This window comes from Caenorhabditis elegans, chromosome III (genome assembly GCF_000002985.6).
Source record: "Caenorhabditis elegans chromosome III".
NCBI lineage: Eukaryota > Metazoa > Nematoda > Chromadorea > Rhabditida > Rhabditidae > Caenorhabditis > Caenorhabditis elegans.
Window position 1 is genome coordinate 3,879,344 of NC_003281.10, and position 22,913 is coordinate 3,902,256.

Here is a 22,913-nt window from a genome sequence, read left to right on the forward strand (position 1 = left end):
TGTCTCTGCCTAAAAAATGGGAAGGTCAATGTACTTTCCATTTGAAAACAAACATGTTTTTGCAAAAAAGTTGCCGAGTTGCCGAAAAAAAAATGAAAAAAGTGCAAAACATAAACCACACAATTGACCACACCTTTGTCACAGGCATGTAATGTTTGTTTAGTTGTAGGGGGAAAATGGACAATATCAGAAAAAGAAAGTTGACGAAATTTACTGTATTTCGAAATATTTCGCCAAACTATGTATTTGTAATCATCTTAAAATGAGAGACTGTTTCTCAAATGTGTGTTGAGAGGGAAGTTTAGTACTACGTTTACTAGGGTATTGTAATATGGTTCGCCTAGGCACAAGTCAGGCGTAGACGGATTTCAAAGCAGGTAGGTATCGTACCTACATAGACCTATTTTCTGCCTACATAGGATTAGTCTTAAATTCTGACAGAAAAACCCGAAAGAAGATGAAGCAAATTTCAACAAGTCAGGTTGATTGTCTCATGCTACTCGATTACGCCTAGCTGTTTGTATATAGTAGGTGACAGTCAGACAGGGATTGTGCCTACCTTGACCTATTTGTGCCTACCTAAACCATTTTTTGCCAAACCAACTAACAGAAAGAGCTTAAAGCTAAGTGTCACGGAAAATCTGCCCGGTATAATCAAGTTTTTCGATACTATTCTTAAGAAAAAAAAAAAATTTTCTAAAAAAAGTTATTCCAGCTGTCAATACTTACCAATACACAAAAAAACTATAAAAAAAAGAAAAAGAGAACACACCTGAAAAACGTCCAACTTGTTCTGCTCCTTCTTAATAGTTGCTTCAAGTGTGAAATGAAATGCGGCGACACTTCGAGCTTCCCGTCTTCGAGATGGTTGAAGCATTGGGAGCAGTCTGCAAATTTTATATTTTCAGATATTTTTAAATTCCAATTCCACCAACCTTTCGAGCCATTCTTTCGTATTCCCTTGTGCATATTTATGATAATCCCTGGCAAATGTCGCCGGATCGTGAACTTGCAAGAATGGCTCCACCAGCTTCATCGTATCCGATTTTCTGACCAGTGGCTCAAACTCTTTGACACTGACGATTGTGCACACCGCGATACATGCATAGTATCTCGTGACGTCATCAGCTTGACTTGCAAGAAAAAATAACCATTCGGGAATCTTCTTTTGTATGATCTTCTTTTTTCCTTCGAAACAAGTATAAAGTAGGATGTTGGCCAACGCAAGAGCAGCGTGTCGAAGGATGTCGGGACATTCGGGAGCTCGCTTGAATGTCAGGATGATATGGTCAATCACGTCAGTCTCGATTAGGCTGAAGAGGATGGAATTTACGTGTTAATGCAGGTATGAAAATCCCCACAGTAAAATGTTCTGAGAAAATGACTCAAAATTGGGAGCACGGTTGATATGGATGGCCCGACATCTACCGGGTCCCGCATTTCAATCCGTTGTTTAGAAAACTTAAAGTTTTGGGAAGCAGCCGACGAATTACGGTATCTTGGAATGGCTAAAGCTGACCCCGTGGAACCCGGCAGATGCCGGGCAAAAATTTTCTCAGAAAATGTGGAAGATACTTGAATTGAACCTGCCTAGTTAGAACCTCAATACTCACCTCAATGAAACAGCGTTACTGTGCTTGAACAGATTTCCAATTAAACTCAGGCTTAACCTCTGTTGATCTGGGGTCTTATTCAACTTCATGGCGACGATCATGATTTTCTTGGTGTAAGACTAAAAAATTAGGTTTTTTTTCCCAAATTTCTATCAAAAATCCCTACCTTATTAACGATATACTCGAGATTTGCACTGCTCGTACACTCTTCCAACACTTTTCCACATTCCATTCTCACTTGATCACATGCGGCAGTGTTCGGGCTTATGAACATTTTGATAAGCTTATCAAAATAGTCTCGATCACGAAGATAATCGCATAGTGCATTCGCAAGATCAGCTGACACTTTTGGCGTGTTCCACACTTTTCGCATCAATTTTCGAACTATTGTGCAGCCCTGGAAATTAAATTTTTAAAAGTTTCTGTTAGTTTTTGTTTGTGGAGTTCATGGTACTTATTTCAGGGCTGAAATTTAAAAGACTTTTTGAAGCAAATTAAAGAGCAACTTTCTGTCACACAGTGCCAACTATCTTATTGGATTTTTTTCAAACCTTTGCGTTAAGAAAGCAATTTAAAAATTTCTAAATCAAACATCAGAACTATTTATAAAAAATTGGCATCTTCAGTGTTTTTTTTCAATTATTTATTTATTTTTTTGTTCAAAAATCTCATACCTCAATAATATTAGCATCCTCAACTTTTGCAATTTCCTCAAAAGCCTTATCCATCATAGCCTGATACTTTGACAATTTCGTCTTCAACGTGTGCATCATTGCCACCTGTTCCGTATTCGACATTTTCGTGCTCGGATTCACAACAGAGTCCTGTTGAATTAAAAACCGTGCCGTCCCTGACGTAGATCTCTGATCTACGGGGGAAAGTTCGTCCATATGCGTTTTTTCGGCCGCGGGTAGGCTTGCACCGGCAGTCGATCCTTCTGATTTAAACCTGCGATACTCGGATTCTTTCCTCACTTGGCCATTATGCATTTCTTCTTCTGAACCGTTACATGGTGTTGAGAGACTTTGTTGGAGACGGGCTTCATGAATCTGGAAATGTATTGACCATATCATCCTGACATTGTTTTAAGTTAGGTAAGTTTTAAGAAGCAGCCGACGTCTAACGGGCTGTCTCATGCGGCGGGATGCCAAGAACAACCCGTGAGGCGTCGGTTGCAGTTTGAAAGTTTTTCGTTACTTTTTCGTGTTCACCACAGATTTTTAGGGTCTTTAGGAAATATAGTTTAGTCAAAATTATTTTTAAAAAGTTTCAGAATGCATCCGACGTCTTACGGATTGTTTCTTTCAAGACATCATCCCGCAAGGCGTCCGCTGCAAAAAAAAAACTCACCAAGCTAACTGATACTGTAGACAGTGCTGGCGTAATTCGCCCATTTGGTATCGGAGTTCCATTCGATAATATAGTAGGGTACAGATCGCCATTTGTCAAAGGCGCTGGCTGAGTAGGACAAGGAGGTGCTGATTTCGGAGGTAGAGGTACTGATATTGAGGGTGGATCAACTGGGGATCCAGGTACACTTGGACTGGACAGATCATCATCATCGTCCAACTCGAAGAATGCGTCGTCAGTTCTGGAAATTTATTGAAAATTAATTTAAAGAATTTTAAGACATATGTATATATTTCAATTTTTTTTGAAAATATTCTACCCATACTTTATAATCAAGTTATGAATATTTCGAACTTTCTTAGGTGGCGCCGTTGTTCCAACGCCGCCACGTGGCACTGCAGAGGCGATCTCCAGGATTCTGAGAGTGGTTTTTTTGAGAAAAAAAAAATTGAGTTTCCGAGTGATAATTAGAAGAAATCACAACAAGATTTTAGAATTTTGCGCGTAAAATGTTTGTCTACAAGGTAGGCTTGCCTGCCTTTAAGGGGGCTATCAATCAAGTGTATCGTCAATTTTTTTAAATATTTTATGGGGGTTTAAGGGAAAATTAAACCAAAATTTGAAAGAAAATATTTTCCTTTTTCGATTTTCAGAAAACTTCCCGTAATTAGTTGATAGGTAGGCACGTTGGCAGGCTTATTTTCAAGCTTTTTTGCAAAAAAATTTTTTTTTCTTTTTTGCAAAAAAGGAGTAACCTAGATTATAATGAAAACTAATGGAAAATGAAATAGGACGAAAGTAATAAGCAGCAAAAAAAGAGAAAAACAAGTCGAAAATAAAAGAAAAAAGGAAAACGAGAAGGGTCCTCTTGTTCTCCCTTTTCAAGCCCCTTCTCTCAGGATCCTCTCCCCCTGATTTTCTCTCTCATTAGGAATTCATGAGCGGTGTGTGTATGTGTGTACGTAAGCAAAAGAAGGGGAGCATCAGTAGAAAAAGCATAAGAAGGAGAAGCTTCAAGAGTGAACAACCTTGGAAAAATATCATGAAATTAGAAGAGACGCAGAGATGGAGAGATAGAGAAACAGCCAATTTCGGGATATTTAATCCAAATGTTTTCGTATTTTCACACCACCGCTTGTCATCATCCTCATCTCCTCTTATATCTCTTTTTGCTCTTGAAATTGGCCAAATTTCAATGAGAATTTAATTTTAATCATGATTTTTTATTTGAGTCAAAAAAATCGGGAAAAAAACTAGAAAATACGAGTGTTTTTCTGAGTCTTGTAGAGAATGGGTTGTAAGTTATAATTATGGTATACGACGATATTTTTCAAAGAACGTTTGAGATATTTTACTATCGAGGTGCAGAAATTTCATAAATTAGTAGAGAAAAGTTAGAAAAACTTAGAAAGCAGCTGACGTTCTATTGGCTGCTTCTAAGATCACCCATCAGGTGTCGGCTGCAAAGACTTATCAACTTAATTTAGATAAAAATTATTGCAGCAAAAAACTGCTTTGCGCACGAAAAATTTTGAATTCCCACTCGATCAACTGGCGCCGACCAATCAGCGACGTTGGCCACGCTCTTCGGACGTCGCTCATTGGGCGGAACTCTTTTTATTTGCGCGAATAGTTTCATGATTCTTAAAAACCGTCAAAGTCAATTTATGAAACTGCCAAAGAATTCCAAACTTCTTTGTTCCTATTGTTGCCTACAACGCGACTTACGTCTTTCTCGCGCCTACTTTCAAGGTACATGAAAATAAAGTTAAAAGAAAAAAGGACGGCAGGCAGGCCTGTAGGTAGGCACGTAGGCATAAAAATAATCCATTCGAAACTGTGCTAGTTCCTCAATGTGTCACAATATAAAAAATTTTTTTTGTTGTAAGTTTTGATTGACTCAAAGAACATCAAATAAAAACTGTCCCACAAAATACGAGAAAATGCATAAAAATCAGGAAAAAGTCATCCATAAAATATTAAAGTCTTGCTTTTCACCACAAACCAATCCCTTTTTATTGCGGCCTCATAATTGCCAGGTTTGTCTTAGTTGTCGTCTGTTATCTCATAATTTCAGATCAAATGATTTCATTTTTTTTGTCGAATTGAGAAAAAACCGACATCACTATTTGATTCGCATTCGATAGTACCTATTTTTGCAGATTTCGGAGATGTCATTAAACGAAAAAATGACGAATTTCAATATGTTTTCTTGTTTATTTTTGAATTTTTAAATAAAATTTCAAAAGTGAGATCAATCATCATAGGTGGAGCTTGAACAAAATACTTTTAGTCAACACACTAGGCACTTTAAGCAGGTTTAAAGTCGGCCTAGGTAAGCAGGTCTTGTAGGCACGTAGACAGGCCGCGTAGGTGTGTAGACAAGCCTTGATGTCATGTGGGCATGAAGGCAGACTATGTAGGAATTAAGGTATGAAGAAAGAGCTTGAACTCATGTAGGCATGTAGGCAGGACATAGTGTCAGTTTCGGTGTTTGAAGGCATGCGTGGTTTTCAGGCCAGGGTGCTTTCTACACGCCTGCCTACATGCCTTTTCCATGCCTACCTGCCTAAGAGGCTTTTTTTTATTTACAAAAATTTCAAACATTGTAACAATTTCGAACAATTTTTAATTTTTATTTTTAAAAATAACGCAACATCCAAAAGAACGCGGTCCAAAAATTTGAAATAAAATTTGTTCAAAAACATATTTTTTAGAAAAAATTAGTACAAATCAATTTCAAATCCATACATAAATTTTCCGTTTAATTTCCCAAAAAAGCGACAAATTGAGTGTGGGGGTGACATGCCTGAATGCTCAAAACCATAAAAAGTTGCTCTCTCTCCAGTCTTGCTCTTTTAGAGCCATGAATTGTCTAGCAATCTCTCAATTTTCAGCTCTATTTTTCTCGGAAAAAAAGGCATTCGCATAAAATGGTCGAGACTGGAAAATGAGGGAATTGTCAGCGCCGGACGAGAAATTTGTTTAAAAGAAAAAAATAGAATAGAAAACAAATCATTTGAGGATTAGGCTACGAAATTAACGTCTTAAAATGTCTCTTCTTTCAGTTTACAAAAAAAAATGCAAATAAAATATTCACTTCCATCCTCCGTCTAAATCGGGATTAGTCCCTTTGGATTAGGCACTAAAATTGGTGGTGGCGCACCGCCCATGTCTTTAAGAACGATTTTTGATGAGTACGGAAATGTCTGCCTGCCTGCCTACTGTAAAACATGTGGTAGGCAGGTAGGTAGGCAGACAGTCTATAGAGAGAAACCTGGAAAACTTGAAAAATGGGAAAATTCGGATATTGGCCTGTAATTTTTGTAATTTTATAAAATAAAAACTTGCTAAATACAAACAGGTATGTACAAATGCTACAAAGATGAAATTTCAGTCTGCATGTACCTGCCTGCCTACGCCTACCTGCACTTTAAAATTTTTCAAAAAGACGACGAACTCAGCAAAACTAAAAAACCAACTTTTGAAATTCCGGCACATACAAAGCAACGAGAACAAACAAATGCCCATCCCCCACAATTTTAATGAAATTCAAAAATTCGCCGGCTTAATCTGATCCGAAAAAAAAATTTGGAAATTTGAATTTCAAATTTCCCGCCCAATTTTCAACAAGCAAACAGCTGAGTGATAGAAAAATGGAGAAAAAGTTGGAAAAAAGAACGGAAAAAAGACTGGGATGTTATGGAACATGTATGACAATAGTGGGGTGTGGTTATACAAAACAAACTGTTTTTTTTTGTTCATTTTTTGGAAAGAAAGTTCTGGAAGAATATAAATGAAATATTTGGAATCAGGAAGAGAAGGAGAAACGCGTGGGAATCTAAGAACAAGTAGGCGGAGTTTTATGGAATTTTCTACAGATTGTTTACAGTTGTGATATATTGAAATGAAAAAAGAATGAATGGAAAGGATGGTTTATTTTTAATTTTGTTTTTGAAAATTGAATTTTTAAACTAACAATGGTATTTTCTGCTTATGATTAAAATATAACCCGAAACAAAAATTCTAAAACTTCCTAGAAAAAATTGAAAAAAATAAAAAAGTTTAAAAAAATTTTTTAAATTAAAATTTTAATTTTTTTACACAGCTTCTGAATGTTTTTTGAAAGCTGTAACTTTTTAATTTAATTTTTTAATTCAGATTTTTGAATATTGAAATTCCTTTTTCCATTGAAAATAATTTATAAAAATTTGGCAATATATATTTTTTTTAAAGTGTGTGCCGAAAAATTAAAATTTCTCCTAAAACTCAGATAATTTTTTTCCCGATTAATTTTAAATTTAGAATCGATAAAATAATTGAAGTCTCTGGTTTTAATATTGAAAATTATTAAAAGAAAATTATTTTTTTGAATTAAAAAAATAAATTGGAGATATCCAGATTTTTTCAAAACTCAATTTTTTTCAATTTCAGATGATTATAAAAATCCCAAAAAATGGAAAAATCTTAAAATTATTTTGAAAATAGTGAGACTTTAAAAATAATCATAGTTTTTGGTTTAATTATTTAATTATTCAAATATTTATTTTTGAATTTAAAGAACGTTTGATTCTGGAAATCCTTGAAACTAAATTAAATTAAAATTAAAGTTTAAATTTTTCTCATTTGTGTTTTTTTGTAAAAAAACCGATCGAAAAACAAAATCAAAAATTCCATTTCCAATTGGAAATAGAATGATTAAAAGAATCGTTTAAAAGTTGTGCGCCAGTGCAACTATTCTCGACCAATAAAAATTCCATAAAAGTTCAAATAAAAATCATACACCTTATTTTCCAAAAAAATACTTTTTTGGGACGCAAAGCTGATAACAACTGAAACTCAAAACTAAAAAAAAACCTATAAGTTTTTTCAAACCCAATTTTCAAAAAAAAAAAGTTGCATCTTTGTATCTTTGTTAGTTTTTGCCAAGGGAAAGGTAATATGATTTTAAAATTAAATTTCATTTTTAATTAGCCCTCTTCAGCTTCAATCCCTCAACAGTTCGAAATAACTAATTTTTCATTTCAATTTTTTCCAAAAAAAAAAAAACTCACGAAGTGGTCTCCCCATCCTGCTCGTTTTGCAAAGCCATCAGATATCTATGCTGAATTTCTCGAAAATCGAAATCAGTTGATAGCTCTGGAGTGATCAGATCATCATCCTTCGCGTCTTCCGAAGGTACAGTAGGCAAAGAATGAGCTTGAGCAATTTTAAGACTCCGACGAAGCGGGAATCGTTGATTATTGTTATTCAGAGATTGGAACGACGGACTTGGTCTCGGTGGTTTTCGATTCGGGAGCATTTGAGCACCAATTCGAGGAGGAGAAGATGAGAGAGTTGTAAGAAAATGGGTGAAAAAAGTGTGTTCTTCCTTTTCTCCCTGTTTCTCTTACACACTCTGTATACAGTGTGTCCTCGACCGTCGGTTCAGACAGGTATTGCGGGGATGGGCGGCGTTTCAAATTCTTCCACCTTCCCGTATACTTCTCTATGTCTCTTTTTGACCATCTCTACTACGGGCGCTTCTTCTCTTTGAGGGAACTTGTGTGTCGATTGTTTGATAAGATGAGCGGGTAATTTGGACGTGGTTGAGAAATAGCACAGGCATTATAAGAAACTCTTTGGAGGGCCACCTTGTTTGCATTCGCACCCATTGAAGAATGTTAAATGTTAACTTATGCAGTACTTGACTATACTTGCTGCTAATTTATTACTATCATATTGCCCCAGATACCGTACTCCTCCTACTAATCTTGTCAAACTTCAACTTTCGGTGCGATAATTCCACTTTAGAATCAAAAATCAAAATGGAAGTGTTGAAAAACGTTTCAATAATTTTAAAATTACATTTAAAATTATATATTTTAAAATTATATTGTATTGTATTGTTGAAAAGTTTGGAAAAAATTGCATTTTGCCAGCGTCTTAAATTGGTTTTTCGGCAATTTCTGTCAGCTTTTGAGATACTTTTCGCATGTTTCTATACAGCCATATTAAGTTCTAATTTTCAAAGTTGAAATATCGTACTAAAATTAGCAGTTTTGAAAATTTTCCGCCCTAGCCTCTTCTGATTTTGCAACCCGATTTCTCTAATTTGAAAGCTTGTAACTAATTGTAAGCTATTTCTAGGTTTATTAAAAATTTAGCTATTCAAAATGTAGATATATATTTAACAAAAAATTTTACCGGTTAAAACCATTTTTGAAACCAAAGATAACTATGATATGGACTTTTAAAATCTAGTCATGTCAGGTTTTAAATTTAAAATCTCATATTTTTGTCCTAATCAAAACTTGCTAAAGTAAGATTTTTGAATTTAAGAATATTTCCCAACAATAATTAAATGTTTCATTTCAATGTATCTAATTCATAAAAAACTATCAAAAAGTTGACTCCTTGGCTCCGAGACCCAAAGTTCAGTCATTTAGTCGACCTTTGATAGCAACTATGTTGACAAACACATTTTCGAAATTTTACCGCACATCATTCCCTCCTGCAGAAACGATGCTGCTTCGGTAGAAAATGGAAAGTGGACAAATTCGAGGAATAGATTTGATGATGAGATTAAAATGTGTTTCCCGCTTCCCCTATGTGAAGACGATTGGTGAAAATAAAGAAATGAACGAACAGAGAACAGTTTAGAGGTCGATTTTTCACTGGGGGCCACTTGAAAAAAAAACTAGCCCAAATAGTCAGAAGTTGGGGACGATATTCCAGTTTATCAAATGATTTTATTTTTCAAATATAGCTTTGCAGTTTTTTTGTAAACTGATACCTTATGAGTTTGAAACTTTCAAAACAGTTTTCCTTGGGCATCCTATCTAAGAGGTTTTCACCTTAAAGTTGATAAGAAAATGGGCGCTCAGATAGCGGAAGAAAACACGCACAATTTGCACAATTATATAGGTTCTCAGAAAGTTTTTTGTCAACCTGGGGTATCTAGGTTACTTTTAGCTAGGCCATGGTTTATAGAACAAGCTGTTTTACCATTTTACCCCGAAACTTGAAGTTTGCTCTTTTGAGCTTTCCTCACCCTTGAATGTAAATAACTTCGTTATTTATAACTCACTTAACTGTTTCGTATTGATAGAGAACACTAGGATTACAAATGTATTATCGTAAATTACAATGAGGAAGAAATGCAAACTTTAAGCGCACATAGCTCGGTTGTTTCAAATTGTATCAAAAAGTTGCTCACTACAAAAATGTAGAAAAATATTTGAATAACAGTTTTATAGTTGAAACTTTTTTGAAAAACCAAAAATAACAGAGATATGAGTTTTCAAAAATAGTTAATTCCTGCGATTTTTTTTTCGAAAAAACCAATGTTACGAAGGCAGAACCAGTTAAAGTTTCATTTTAGAGTAGATTTTCGTTTAAAAAAATTGTTATCGTAGATATGGACGGTCTCAGGTAGGCATGCCTTTTTCATACCTACCAACCCGCCTACCGTCTGTTATCTCATCTTTTTTTTTCATTATTTTATTCTAACTGTTTTTTTTTAATTTTTACCAGTAACAGGAACTAGGTGAGCATATAGACTCTTGGTAGACTGTAGGCACAAGGCAGGCGTGTAGGCACCTGAAAGGCGTCTAGGCACTAGCTAGGGGTGTAGGCACAAGGCAGGCATAGGTAGGCGTAGGTAAAATAAGGGATTGTTAAGAGTATCAAAAGGGTGTCTCAATAGACACGATAAAAGTCAATACAGTTCTTTTCTTTAGTCTCGCACTGATCTTTCTCGTTATTATTTCTTCACTTTCATGCTCTTTCTTATGACTCATCTCCTATGTCTGTTTTGATGATGATGATGACAAACAAAGTGAGGAGGTTCTTTTTTTTTGAAAGAGAGAGAGAGTACAATAGTCTCTGCGCAGTGAAAAAGAGTACATAAAACATCGACTGCAGATACAGTTCCACTTGAATTCATGTCTATCTGACGTCATGTACATCTTCCAATGTAGTCGTCAGTATTCCGTCCCACTTGACATCATTTTTCTATGCTTTTATAGGTTAGAATGAGTCAGTTGTTTTTTGTGCACGCGTTGACGAAAAACCGTACTTGCGGGAGTTTTGAACAATAGAGGGAGATCGGGAGCAGACACATGAGAAGTTGAGCAAACTGAGAAATTGTGTGAAGAAAGGAAAAGAATGAGGAAGCTCACACGATGGAGATTCATAAGGGATCTTAGGGTAAATTACATGATAAGTAGGTTTGTCTCATACCTACTGGCTACCACTTATTTTTCCAATATGGAATGAGCTCCGGCGCCGGTTCCAAAGAAAAGGTTCTTATGTATTTTGGCAGTGGTAGGCACGAAGTAGGCGTAGGCTTCCATGAAGGCAAGAACAAGTATTTTTAAAATTTACTGAACCACAAGAAATGAACTTATGCGCATAAGTTAATGGTCAGTATAACATAACGGTCAGCTCCCATGCATGGGAGCTGACCGTAGTTTTTTAGCTCGAAATATTTAAAATTAAACTCAAAAAGTATCTGATTTGCAGGAAACATAATTTTTTGAAAAAAATTTCAAGAGCCCTCAACTCCACACTTCAGAATCCTGGTATAAATATTTTTCCACTTCAGAAATGTCCCAAATTTTCAGCAAAAAACTCACCGTCCAAGTGGACTGCGGGGACTTCTGAAGCAAGATGCATCCTGTCTCGACAGTTGATTTCGTTCCGTTAGTATTTCCTCTCCCATCATCGTTCGAGCTTTTCCATTCTGAAACGAGAAAACAATGATATTGAAAGCTTAAATTTTAGGCAATTTGTATGAATTTTTAGAGGTTTTATTTATTTATAATTTAGTTTATGGCCAGTCGGGAAACAGTTAAAAATTATTTGTACGGCTCTAACTATAAAATGGCCAAATAACATAATCTAAAATGTATTTAAACAATTGATTAAAAAATTACATTTTTTGTATCGAATTCAATTTTCGAAATATTTGAAAAAAAAGTTTAACTTTTCAGAAGTTTTTTCTTTGAAACTTCCCACAATTGGTTGGCACATTATTCTAGGGAAGATTTTTTAAAGCAATTTGAAACAAAAAAAACTTACTTTGAGCGATTGTCGCCGTGTACCCACATCCTGGGAGACTAGGCTATTCGAATGAGTTAGATTGTGTTCGGAAGGAATGATTGGTCTGAAAATTATTAAAATTGAAGTAAGATTAATTGTGCAAAAGGGCAGAAAAACTGCAAGTTATGCTATGAAAATTTAAATTGAATTAATTACATTTTTTTGAAGGAATAATATTGATTTCATATGGGTCTGTTGTGCATTTCTCAGGCTCTTCAAGGCAAATTATATAACGTTTGAAAATTTTGGAAAAAAGGAATTTTTATGAGAAGAGTAGCTCAAATAAAGATGGATACAAAAAATTCTGGTGTTTTATAGAATTTGTAAATATCTATTAATGTTTGAAAACTACCTAAATTTTCAAAAAATGTGAACATCGGAAACAAAAATTTTCCATTTCCCAACAATCAAAGAATTCAGAAAAAAAAATTACAAACCAATTCAATGTTTCATGAAAGGTGGCGGAAAAATTTAGAAATTTTAGTAATTTATGAAAATCTAAAATTTTTCCATTTTCAGAAAAAAATCGATTTGCGAATATCTCGCTCGCGATTTGGAACTGTTTTGGCAGGCGGTGTGTAGGCATAGGAGGTGGCGTGTAGGCACAAGAAATGTGCAGGTCGCCTTGTAGACAGGCAGGCAGCCATTTTTGTGTTCTAGCTTTTACCAAAACCGAAACACTAAAATTGTGGCTCATTTTGAAAGCATTTTCAAAGATTTTTACCAAAACTTTTTCTTAAAGATTACCGTTTCCAAGACATTGAAAAATAACAGGAGACTCAGAGAATACGGTTTTCAGTAAATTAATCCTTGTCGAAATTGTTGTAATTTGAGGGGGGGGGGGGTATTGGAAGAGGCGAAGATTATCAAAACTACCCACCACCGGCCATGAATAATCCGGGCGGTTTACAATGTTTTGTCCCTCTTCCTCTCTCAATTCCTTTCAAAAGTTCTAAATCGAATCGATTTGGAATGAATATAAAGAGATAGTTTCTTTTGAAGACTCGTTTGCCAAATTCATAAATCAATATGAAAAGGTGATTATAAGACTGTGATTGTCAAATAAGGTGTTAAGACTCAGGTCTGATTATGACACCTTTTACGTAGGTTTTTAAGTGGAAAGCGACTATGCGGTAATGCATTTTTTAAAGATTATTTAAGACTAGAAACAGGTCAGGGACTTGGGCATTTCTTCTGGGGTTGCGCTTCCTTCGAAGTTTCAAATTCTCAACAAAATTCAATTTTTTAGAAGATTGAAAACTCTAAATTAATGTGGGAATAGTATGCATAAAAGGAACAAAACAAGTATATGAATATTCTAGATGTTCAGATTTTGTAATGAAATTGGTTGCTGATTCAGAAACTTGGAAAAAAATTCAAAAAATAATTATATCACTCCAATACAACTCGAACAGATGGCAGAATATTTATAGCCTACTTTCGAAAATGTTTAAAATCTAAAAGTTTTGCTAAGCTGGTCAAAAATATAAATATTGAAACAACTGTCCTGAAAATTATCTTTTAGTAAGAATCAAACGTTTACAAATTTTACAAAAATTTAATTATCGTTTCAAAAATCAAACTTATTGTTAGGCTTCATTTCTAAAATTCTTTTCATTGTGGTTCCAGTCAGAAATTGTATTCAAAATTTGCCTGAAACTTTGGCAATCGGAACACTTTCCATAAATCAAAAAGATCAGATAAGGTTTGGTTCAACCACGTAATTGCAAAAACGGGGGAAAATCGACTTCCATGACATCGAAGTTCAAAAATAGTAATAAAACTTGGTTGTGACATGAACCGCTTAGTTATTATTATTATGTCACTATATTCTAAGTGACGTGATGTCAAGGGAATAAGGGATTACAGTAACATTTATGTCATTGCCAAGGGGAAACCCAGGGAAAAATATAAAATGGGGGATCTACTGTTCGGTGAGAACCTGTGCGAATACAGTTAATGTCCACATTTAGTCAGCATTTTGGAGGTAGCTATTATAATATTTGGTGTTTGCAAAATGTAGATTTACTCTTTTCACATTCCAATTAGTTCGTTCAAATATTGCCTACGATCTTACATGTGCAGGTGTAGGCAGGCATAGGTCATCTTGGAGCCAGTTTTTAAATGTCAAATAAAATCGAAAAACCGAATAATTAAATGTAAAATTTTACCATTTTGATAATTAAAAAACATAAATTCTAAATGATTTTTTGAAAATATAATCCCTAAAAAACCGGAGAAAACGAAAGAGTACTGTAAGGCTCATGCAAGGGTACTGTAGGGGCACTGTACCTTTAACGTTTAGCAACTTAGGTAGCTGTGCAGTTATGGCACGTAGATAGGCATGTACCCGCCTACAAAAACCGCCTCGACTCATACACAAAATTTCCAATATTCATGAGTAAGGCCTCCGCAACTTTACGCACCTAGCTGTCTAGGTAGGTAGGAACGTACGCCTGAGCCTGCCTAGCACAACAGCCTTAACGCATTTGCATCTTATTTACAAACCTTTTAGCATTATTATGAGAAGAAAAAGAGCATCCTTCTTCCTCAAAACTTCCAGACATCTTAACTTGGACCAACAAACTTGAACTAAACAGAGTGATTCACTAGCCAAAAAATGTGTCAATCTTAAGTACAAGTCAAATTATCAAAAACTCATCAAAAAAGGTGTGAACGATTACTCAAAAAGCTGTTTCATGTGATTACTCAACCTACATTTCCTGAATCGGGGGGTTTTTCTCAAGTCCGTAGGGGGGCGAACAATGACGTGATGCGTCGGTCATTTACTCTTGCTCCCTTATCACTGATTTTTCTGATAAAATAATTTTTGCGAAGAGACAATTGTTATGGTAATAGTGACATCAAGTTCCAATCAAATCAAATGTAAAGTAAAATGACGAAAACCGGAAAGATGGCAATAGAATGGGGAACTAACGGCTTACAGTGAGAATTCGTACCGTTTTCTATTTTTTAATATCAGTTATCATCAAAAGATAAAATTCCTTTTGTAATCTTGGAAATTGAGTCCGGAAAAATATGGTTTTTGCTGAAATTGACTTCAAAAACTAAAGCATAACCACGTAGACGGGCACCTTTCAGGCGGACCTGCCTACGTAATTTTTTACTTGTCTAAATGATCTAACTAGTGTCTACATGACTTTGCATTCATCTAGTGCCTACATTCCTACCTATTTGTCAACGTATCTACCTAGTCCCTAATTGCCTACATGCCTACCCACATTGCCTACCCACATGCCTTTGTACTTATTTAGTACATATGTACCTGTCTACCTGGTGCCTACTTTCCTGCCTATCTACCTACTCCCCTACATAATGCCTAAATAGTTTTCTAGTGCCTAATTTTCAATGTACCTACCTATTTGAAAATAAGTGAGCTGTGAGCTGCTGAATTTGTCTTGTAATGAAAAATGGAATGGCAAAAATTGAACGTTTTTCAGTTATCATTACCTATATATAAAAAAATAGTTTCCGTTTGTTAAGAAGTGACGTCATAGCTTACAAAGGCAAGGCGTTTTCGGCTGTTGGAGGGATATAGGTTTGGAGTTATTAGTGGGATATGGTCGGGGTACTGTAGTAGTACTGTAGGAGTACTGTAGGAGTACGGTAGGATTACTGTAGTTTAGGAAAAATTGTGTTTTTGTCTTTTGAAGAGATATAGGTTTGGGGTTAGTAGTGGGATATGGTCGGGGTACTGTAGTAGTACTGTAGAGATACTGTAGGAGTACTGTAGGATTACTGTAGTTTAGGAAAAATTGAGTTTTTGTCTTTTGAAGATATATAGGTTTGGGGTTAGTAGTGGGATATGGTCGGGGTATTGTAGTAGTACTGTAGAGGTACTGTAGGATTACTGTAATTTTGGAAAAAATGAGTTTTTGTCTTTTGAAGATATATAGGTTTGGGGTTAGTAGTGGGATATGGTCGGGGTACTGTAGTAGTACTGTAGAGATACTGTAGGAGTACTGTAGGATTACTGTAGTTTAGGAAAAATTGAGTTTTTGTCTTTTGAAGATATATAGGTTTGGGGTTAGTAGTGCGATATGGTCGGGGTATTGTAGTAGTACTGTAGAGGTACTGTAGGATTACTGTAGTTTATTAAAAATTGAGTTTTTGTCTTTTGAAGAGATATAGGTTTGGGGTTAGTAGTGGGATATGGTCGGGGTACTGTAGTAGTACTGTAGAGATACTGTAGGAGTACTGTAGGATTACTGTAGTTTAGGAAAAATTGAGTTTTTGTCTTTTGAAGATATATAGGTTTGGGGTTAGTAGTGGGATATGGTCGGGGTATTGTAGTAGTACTGTAGAGGTACTGTAGGATTACTGTAGTTTAGGAAAAATTGAGTTTTTGTCTTTTGAAGATATATAGGTTTGGGGTTAGAAGTGGGATATGGTCGGGGTACTGTAGTAGTACTGTAGAGGTACTGTAGGAATACGGTAGGATTACTGTGGTTTGGGAAAAATTGACTTTCCGTCTTTGGAAGGGAAATTGGAAACTTCGGGAAAATTCTGAAATGTTCCAGAACCTTCTGGGAATTTCTGGAAAATTCTAGAATGTTCCAGAACCTTCTGGAAAATTCTGAAAAGCTTTAGAACCTTCTGAAAAATTCTAGAAAATTCTGGAATGGTCCAGAACCTTCTGGAAAATTCGAAAAAATTCTGGAATGTTCCAGAACCTTCTGGGAATTTCTGGAAAATTCTAGAATGTTCCAGAACCTTCTGGAAAATTCTGAAAAGCTTTAGAACCTTCTGAAAAATTCTAGAAAATTCTGGAATGGTCCAGAACCTTCTAGAAAATTCGAAAAAATTCTGGATTGTTCTAGAACCTTCTGGAAAATTTAAAAAAATGTTGCTGCGAGATCTTCGTGGCCACACCCATCGTGGCGAGGCCCATCGTGGTGAGACCCATCGTGGCGAGACCCACCGTGGTGAGACCCGTCGTGGTGAGACCCATCGTGGTGAGACCCATCGTGGTGAGATCCATCGTGGTGAGACCCATCGTGGTGAGATCCATCGTGGTGAGACCCATCGTGGTGAGATCCATCGTGGTGAGACCCATCGTGGTGAGACCCATCGTGGTGAGACCCATCGTGGTGAGACCCATCGTGGTGAGACCCATCGTGGTGAGATCCATCGTGGTGAGACCCATCGTGGTGAGATCCATCGTGGTGAGACCCATCGTGGTGAGATCCATCGTGGTGAGACCCATCGTGCTGAGACCCATCGTGGTGAGACCCATCGTGGTGAGATCCATCGTGGTGAGACCCATCGTGGTGAGATCCATCGTGGTGAGACCCATCGTGGTGAGATCCATCGTGGTGAGACCCATCGTGGTGAGACCCGTCGTGGTGAGACCCACCGTGGTAAGACCCAAAATTTTGGCGGGAAATTTAAATTTTCTGTGAAAAATATTTTGGCGGGAAATTTAAATTTTCTGTGAGAAATATTTTGGCGGGAAATTTAAATTTTCTGAAAAAAATATTTTAACGGGAAATTTAAATTTTCTGTAAAAAATATTTTGGCGGGTAATTTAAATTTTCGGAGAAAAAATTTTGGAGGGAAATTTAAATTTTCTGAAAAAAATATTTTGGTGGGAAATTTAAATTTTCTGAGAAAAATATTTTGGCGGGAAATTTAAATTTTCTGAAAATTCTAAAATTCTGGAAATCTAGAATCTTCTGGAAATTTCGAAAAAATTCTCGAATGTTCCAGAACTTTCTAGAAAAATCGGGAAAATTCTGGAATGTTCCAGAACTTTCTAGAAAAATCGAGAAAATTCTGGAATGTTCCAGAACTTTCTAGAAAAATCGAGAAAATTCTGGAATGTTCCAGAACTTTCTAGAAAAATCGAGAAAATTCTGGAATGTTCCAGAACTTTCTAGAAAAATCGAGAAAATTCTGGAACGTTCCAGAACTTTCTAGAAAAATCGGGAAAATTCTGGAATGTTCCAGAACTTTCTAGAAAAATCGAGAAAATTCTGGAACGTTCCAGAACTTTCTAAAAAAATCGAGAAAATTCTGGAATGTTCCAGAACTTTCTAGAAAAATCGAGAAAATTCTGGAATGTTCCAGAACTTTCTAGAAAAATCGAGAAAATTCTGGAACGTTCCAGAACTTTCTTGAAAAATCGAAAAAATTCTCGAATGTTCCAGAACTTTCTAGAAAAATTGGGAAATTTCTGGAATGTTCCAGAACTTTCTAGAAAAATCGAGAAAATTCTGGAACGTTCCAGAACTTTCTAGAAAAATCGAGAAAATTCTGGAACGTTCCAGAACTTTCTAGAAAAATCGGGAAAATTCTGGAAGTGTATGTGTGTCAAATACTTTTAATGGTGCCAGTCGTTGCCCGCGCCGTAGGCGCGGTCAGCGGCTGGTTACGATATAATATGTTTATTAAATTCAAAAAATAGGTTCCACTTCCTCTGAATCTTTTTTTCCACCTGATAAATGTTTAATAAAGTTCATAACTAGAGAAGTTCGACTACTCAAAGCCAAGAGAGACGCAGACATATCGAGAGAAAAGTGGATAAGGAGAGCGAGGCTCAAGTAGAAGAAAAAACGTGAAAACGAATAGGGAGCCTGGCCTGGAAATGGAATTTTTGATTTGTGGAGAGGTGAGGTACCGAAAAAATGAAATAAAATGGAATTTTAAAAAATTGGAGAATTTGAAAATATTTCAAATATATTACAAAAGGGGGAGACAGAATATGTGAGAGGGGTATCCGAGAGGAAAATCCATCCATTTTTGATTAAATTCATAGATTAGAATAGAATGGAAATAGGGAGCGACTTATTAGAAATTTTCAAAAAAATAACGGTGCCTCGATTTTGTCGGCTGCAAGCCTGCTATTTTTGAACATTTTGCGACTACTGCAAACTCAAATAAAAAAGTGTGCTTTGGTAGATTTTTTAATCTGTTGAAAAAAATCAAAAATCATCGTAAATTTGCACATTAGGCTCAAAAATGAACTGGGGATTAGCTCAGGATTAACGGGACTTAAACTAGAAAAAAAGTTTGCTTTATCTGGTTAGAGACATTGGATTCTAATCTATTCAGGTCAGAAATGATTTACATTTTCTTATACCTGCCTACTGCCAAACTATACAGGGGGAAGGCAAACACACCAATCAGAGTCTCACGATGGGCGTGGCCAGCGCCGCTGACTGGTTTGCTAATTTGCGCGCGGATTTGAAATGGTTTTAACTTTATTCCGTAAATAGTTTAAAGAAAAATCATCATGAATTACTTTAAAATTATGAAGAAGTCTTGTTAAAACTGTTAACTTCCAAGAATTTTCCGAAAAAGGTGAACATAAAGAAGCTGTTTCACAAATTACTATGTTCAGCCTCTCCTTCATAAATAATTAGCACTTGGTTGGAGAAAAGCTAGTGATTAAAACTTGAGAGAACAAAGAGTAAAAGAATCAGAAGTGAAAAAACAAAAATAAAAATAAAGAAAGTGTTGGCTCGTTGCCAACAACTTATCTCTTTTTTACTATTTCTCTCTCTCTCTCTCTCTCAATTCCCCCAACGCCTTCATCTTTTTTTCCACCAACCACAACTACATAAGGCGAGCTCTTTTTCCTTCATTTCTCTGCGCTTCTGCTGAAAAGTGAGGGATACAGAGAGAAAAATAACGAAAAAAATACAAGAATATCTCTTCCCTATCTTTCCTATCTATCTGTGTAGGAGAAAAAAGTTGAAGAAGTAGAGATGGAAAAGGACGTATACTTCTTCTTCCAGAAGATGTTGGACGAAGAAAAAGCAACAGAGACACACAACAAACAGACATCGTAGAATCGATGGAGGGGGAAGAAGTGAATATAGAAGAGACGGACGAAAAAGACTCCTGGAGAAGTGAGAAAATGTGTGGAGTGAAAAAGATGTGTATGTAGATGGATGAAGTTTAGAGTCAACGCAGGTAGGCACTTCTGGAAATGAACGGAGGCAATTGAAATTAATTTTGTTACTGGTAAAGATGGGAATTTTTTGTGAAAATTGATATTTTAGAAGTGCTCTGGGGGCTTCTTGGCAACATTTCTTTAAATTTTTTCATACAACTTTTAGTCGCTGAAGTTGGCTAGAAATTGCAAAATTTCGCCAAAAATAAGAAAAAGTATACCAAATAATTTCGAAAATTCTTTTAAATTTTGCAGAAAATTGGCAAGCGGTTGCAAAAGTTTGCCAAAAGTATGAAAAAGTTAGCCGAGAGTTTTCGAAAGTTCTCCAAAAAATGGTCCAACTTTTAAAGGTTCATATATTGGTGTTAACACTTATCTAGAGCGGAAAGAACAAAAAAAATTATAGTAAGGAAACCATAAATTAACGGATTAAAAGCCAGAGGAAGTGAGTAATGAGCTAATGATCTAGAATTAAAAGTTGGGGAAGTAAACCAATAATTTATAATTTTGTCTAGAACAAAGCAATAATTGATGACTTTGAAAAAATAAGCCTAGGCACAAATGTTGCTGCCTACACGAAGAAAATTAAACACTTCAAGTGATTATCTAACGATAAAATTTGAAATAATGATGTGTATTCAAAAAACAAAGCTCCAAATCCAAACATCAAAACTTTTGTATATGAGAGTGCGTCAGAAAGGGAATATTTGGGGTGGTGTGAAAGAACCTGGAATAATCACATGGTGGGGTGGGATGAAGAGAGATTTCATTGACTTTAGATAGATGTATATAAAGAGTATTAAGTGCAAAGAAGAAGATGTCTCAAGTATTTATGGATACTAATTCACAAAATGGAAAGATTAAAATAGAACTTGGAGCAGCAGCGTGGAAACTGCTAGGCTCTTTGCAAGAAACATATAGATCCGAGAAAATTATGATTTTAAATAGATTATCAAATGATTTTAGTATTTTGAACTTGCGAGACTTGTGTCCTCGGAGTTCAGAAGATTGGGGATCTTGAATTTGAAATCTAAAAAATCATTCTGGAACCAGAAAGTATGGATTTTTGAGCCTATATGCCTACATGCCTACATGCCTACATGCCTACATGCCTACATGCCTACATCACGCCTATCTGCCTAACATTTAAAATATTAATCTACCAAATCAAATGAAAAAAGATTCAATGTGAAAATTATTGGCAGGTAATTTGATATATTATTATTATTGTTTATAAAGAATTCAACACTTTTCCGGGAACCTTTTTTCCGAAAAAAAATGATTTCAGGAAACATTGAGAGATATAAATAAGAATAGAAAAAAGAAAGTGTTGTTGAACAAAAATAGAATTTGAAATGAAAAAATATGGGATGACAACCCATATTAGGAGGGGTATAAATGAAAGGTTTACGATCTTATTTCAAAATGGGAAAATGTATTAAAATTTTGGCAAATAGGCAGGCGCGTAGGCCTGAAGGAATACCTTACAATAAGATCCCAAGGTTAATCGACATACTTCCGGAAGTTTTCCAGACAGGTGCAAAAGTGTGGGCAAGAAGTGCTAATAATTTTCTTTCCATTCCAAATTCTTGATGATATCATTGTTTATAAAAATAAGTTTCATTTTTAACATGACCATAAAAAAAATGTTTTTTGAAAGGAAAATGTCAAATTTTTTCTCGAAATTGATTTGAAAATGCAAAAAAAAACAGTTTTTTCCTGATAAGACTGTGTAGGAACACGGCAGAGGAACTATCGGGTTATGTAGTGGTACAGTAGGGAACTATAACACTATTTAGTGGTGTTCGATAAATTTCTGAGATATCGATGGGCTACTGTGGGATTACTGTAGCACTACGGTAGGAGAACTTCAGGGTTATGTAGTGGTACTGTAGGATTACTGTAGCTTTAAATGAAAAAAAAATTTCCTGTAGAATCGACTTTTTAAAAAAAAATTTCAAACATTTGTCTCAGATTTTCGATTAGCGAAATGACCGCAAAAAAATTGGTGGCCGAGAATTGTTCTTGTTTGCGGCCATGCAGCGGTTCCCTTTGTTTTGGAAGTTTCTTACCATTATTATCATTATTTAAAAAAATATTGAAAATTGACTAACCAGCCGACCAGTATTGCTTCTTGATTCCTTCGTTTTCTTTGTTCCAGGAAAATATCTCCAAAATTGAAATAAATATACGAAAAAATTCTCTTTGTTATATCAAGAGAGAATGTAAAATTCAGAATTTATTCATTTAAAAAACGAAAGAAAAATGAAATTTTGCGTCCGTCTGTCTATGGCAGGCAACGGCTTTTTTGTCTCTCCTCTTTTTTATCTGAAATATCTAATTTCAAAAAAAAACCAATCGAATAGAATGACTGACATACGGGGCAAAAAAGAGGGCGAATTGGTAGAGAATTGGAATCAAATGGCATTGGTAGATTAAAAAAAACCGGAAAATTGGGTTAAAAAATAGACGAATGATAAATGGCAAAATAAGTGATAAACATTTTAATATCGATATTAATATTACCCAGACCCATCTTTTTGCGATTTCTGCGTCAAGAATACGATACCCGGTCTCGATACGATTTTTTTCTAAAACACAAAAGAGTACGCGCCTTTAAAGAGTACTGTATCTTTAAACTAAAAATGGATACTTCAAAGTTTCAAAAGTTTGCAAAAAATGGAATGTCTCAATTTTGTCTTTGAAACAATAAATTATCAACGTTAAATGGAAGAAATAATGTGTTTTGTTTTCATCTCAATTAATTGTTAGAAACATTTTTTAAGTTTGAAATTACAGTACTCTTTAAAGGCGCACATCCGTTTTTATTTTAAAAAACACTTGTCGTGTCAAGACCAGTTGGGTAATATTAACTTTAAGTTCGATATAATAGCTATTCGAAACGAAAAAGAACAGTAGTTTCTACTTCTTTGATTTTTCTTGTTTTG

The 22,913-nt window shown here is 35.3% G+C and overlaps 1 protein-coding gene across 6 annotated transcripts in view; it reads right to left on the reverse strand.

Annotated features, from left to right (window-relative positions):
- Nucleotides 1-22,299, reverse strand: part of tir-1 — a gene marked incomplete at both ends in the record, with an annotated part of 32,053 nt that extends 9,754 nt beyond the window's left edge. For 2 of the 6 annotated variants that reach the window (NM_001026080.5, NM_001381812.1), the window contains 7 exons: nt 773-887; nt 936-1,313; nt 1,614-1,732; nt 1,780-2,010; nt 2,288-2,662; nt 2,964-3,204; nt 8,018-8,387. In NM_001026080.5, coding sequence (NP_001021251.2) covers nt 773-887; nt 936-1,313; nt 1,614-1,732; nt 1,780-2,010; nt 2,288-2,662; nt 2,964-3,204; nt 8,018-8,265 — 1,707 coding nt within the window. Of the gene's footprint in view, nt 1-772; nt 888-935; nt 1,314-1,613; nt 1,733-1,779; nt 2,011-2,287; nt 2,663-2,963; nt 3,205-8,017; nt 8,388-11,581; nt 11,689-12,026; nt 12,112-22,079 lie in introns of those variants that run through there. The other 4 variants (NM_065383.6, NM_001384059.3, NM_001381811.1 and 1 more) reach the window with 4 other exon arrangements.
- Between the last annotated feature and the right edge of the window lie 614 nt (nt 22,300-22,913).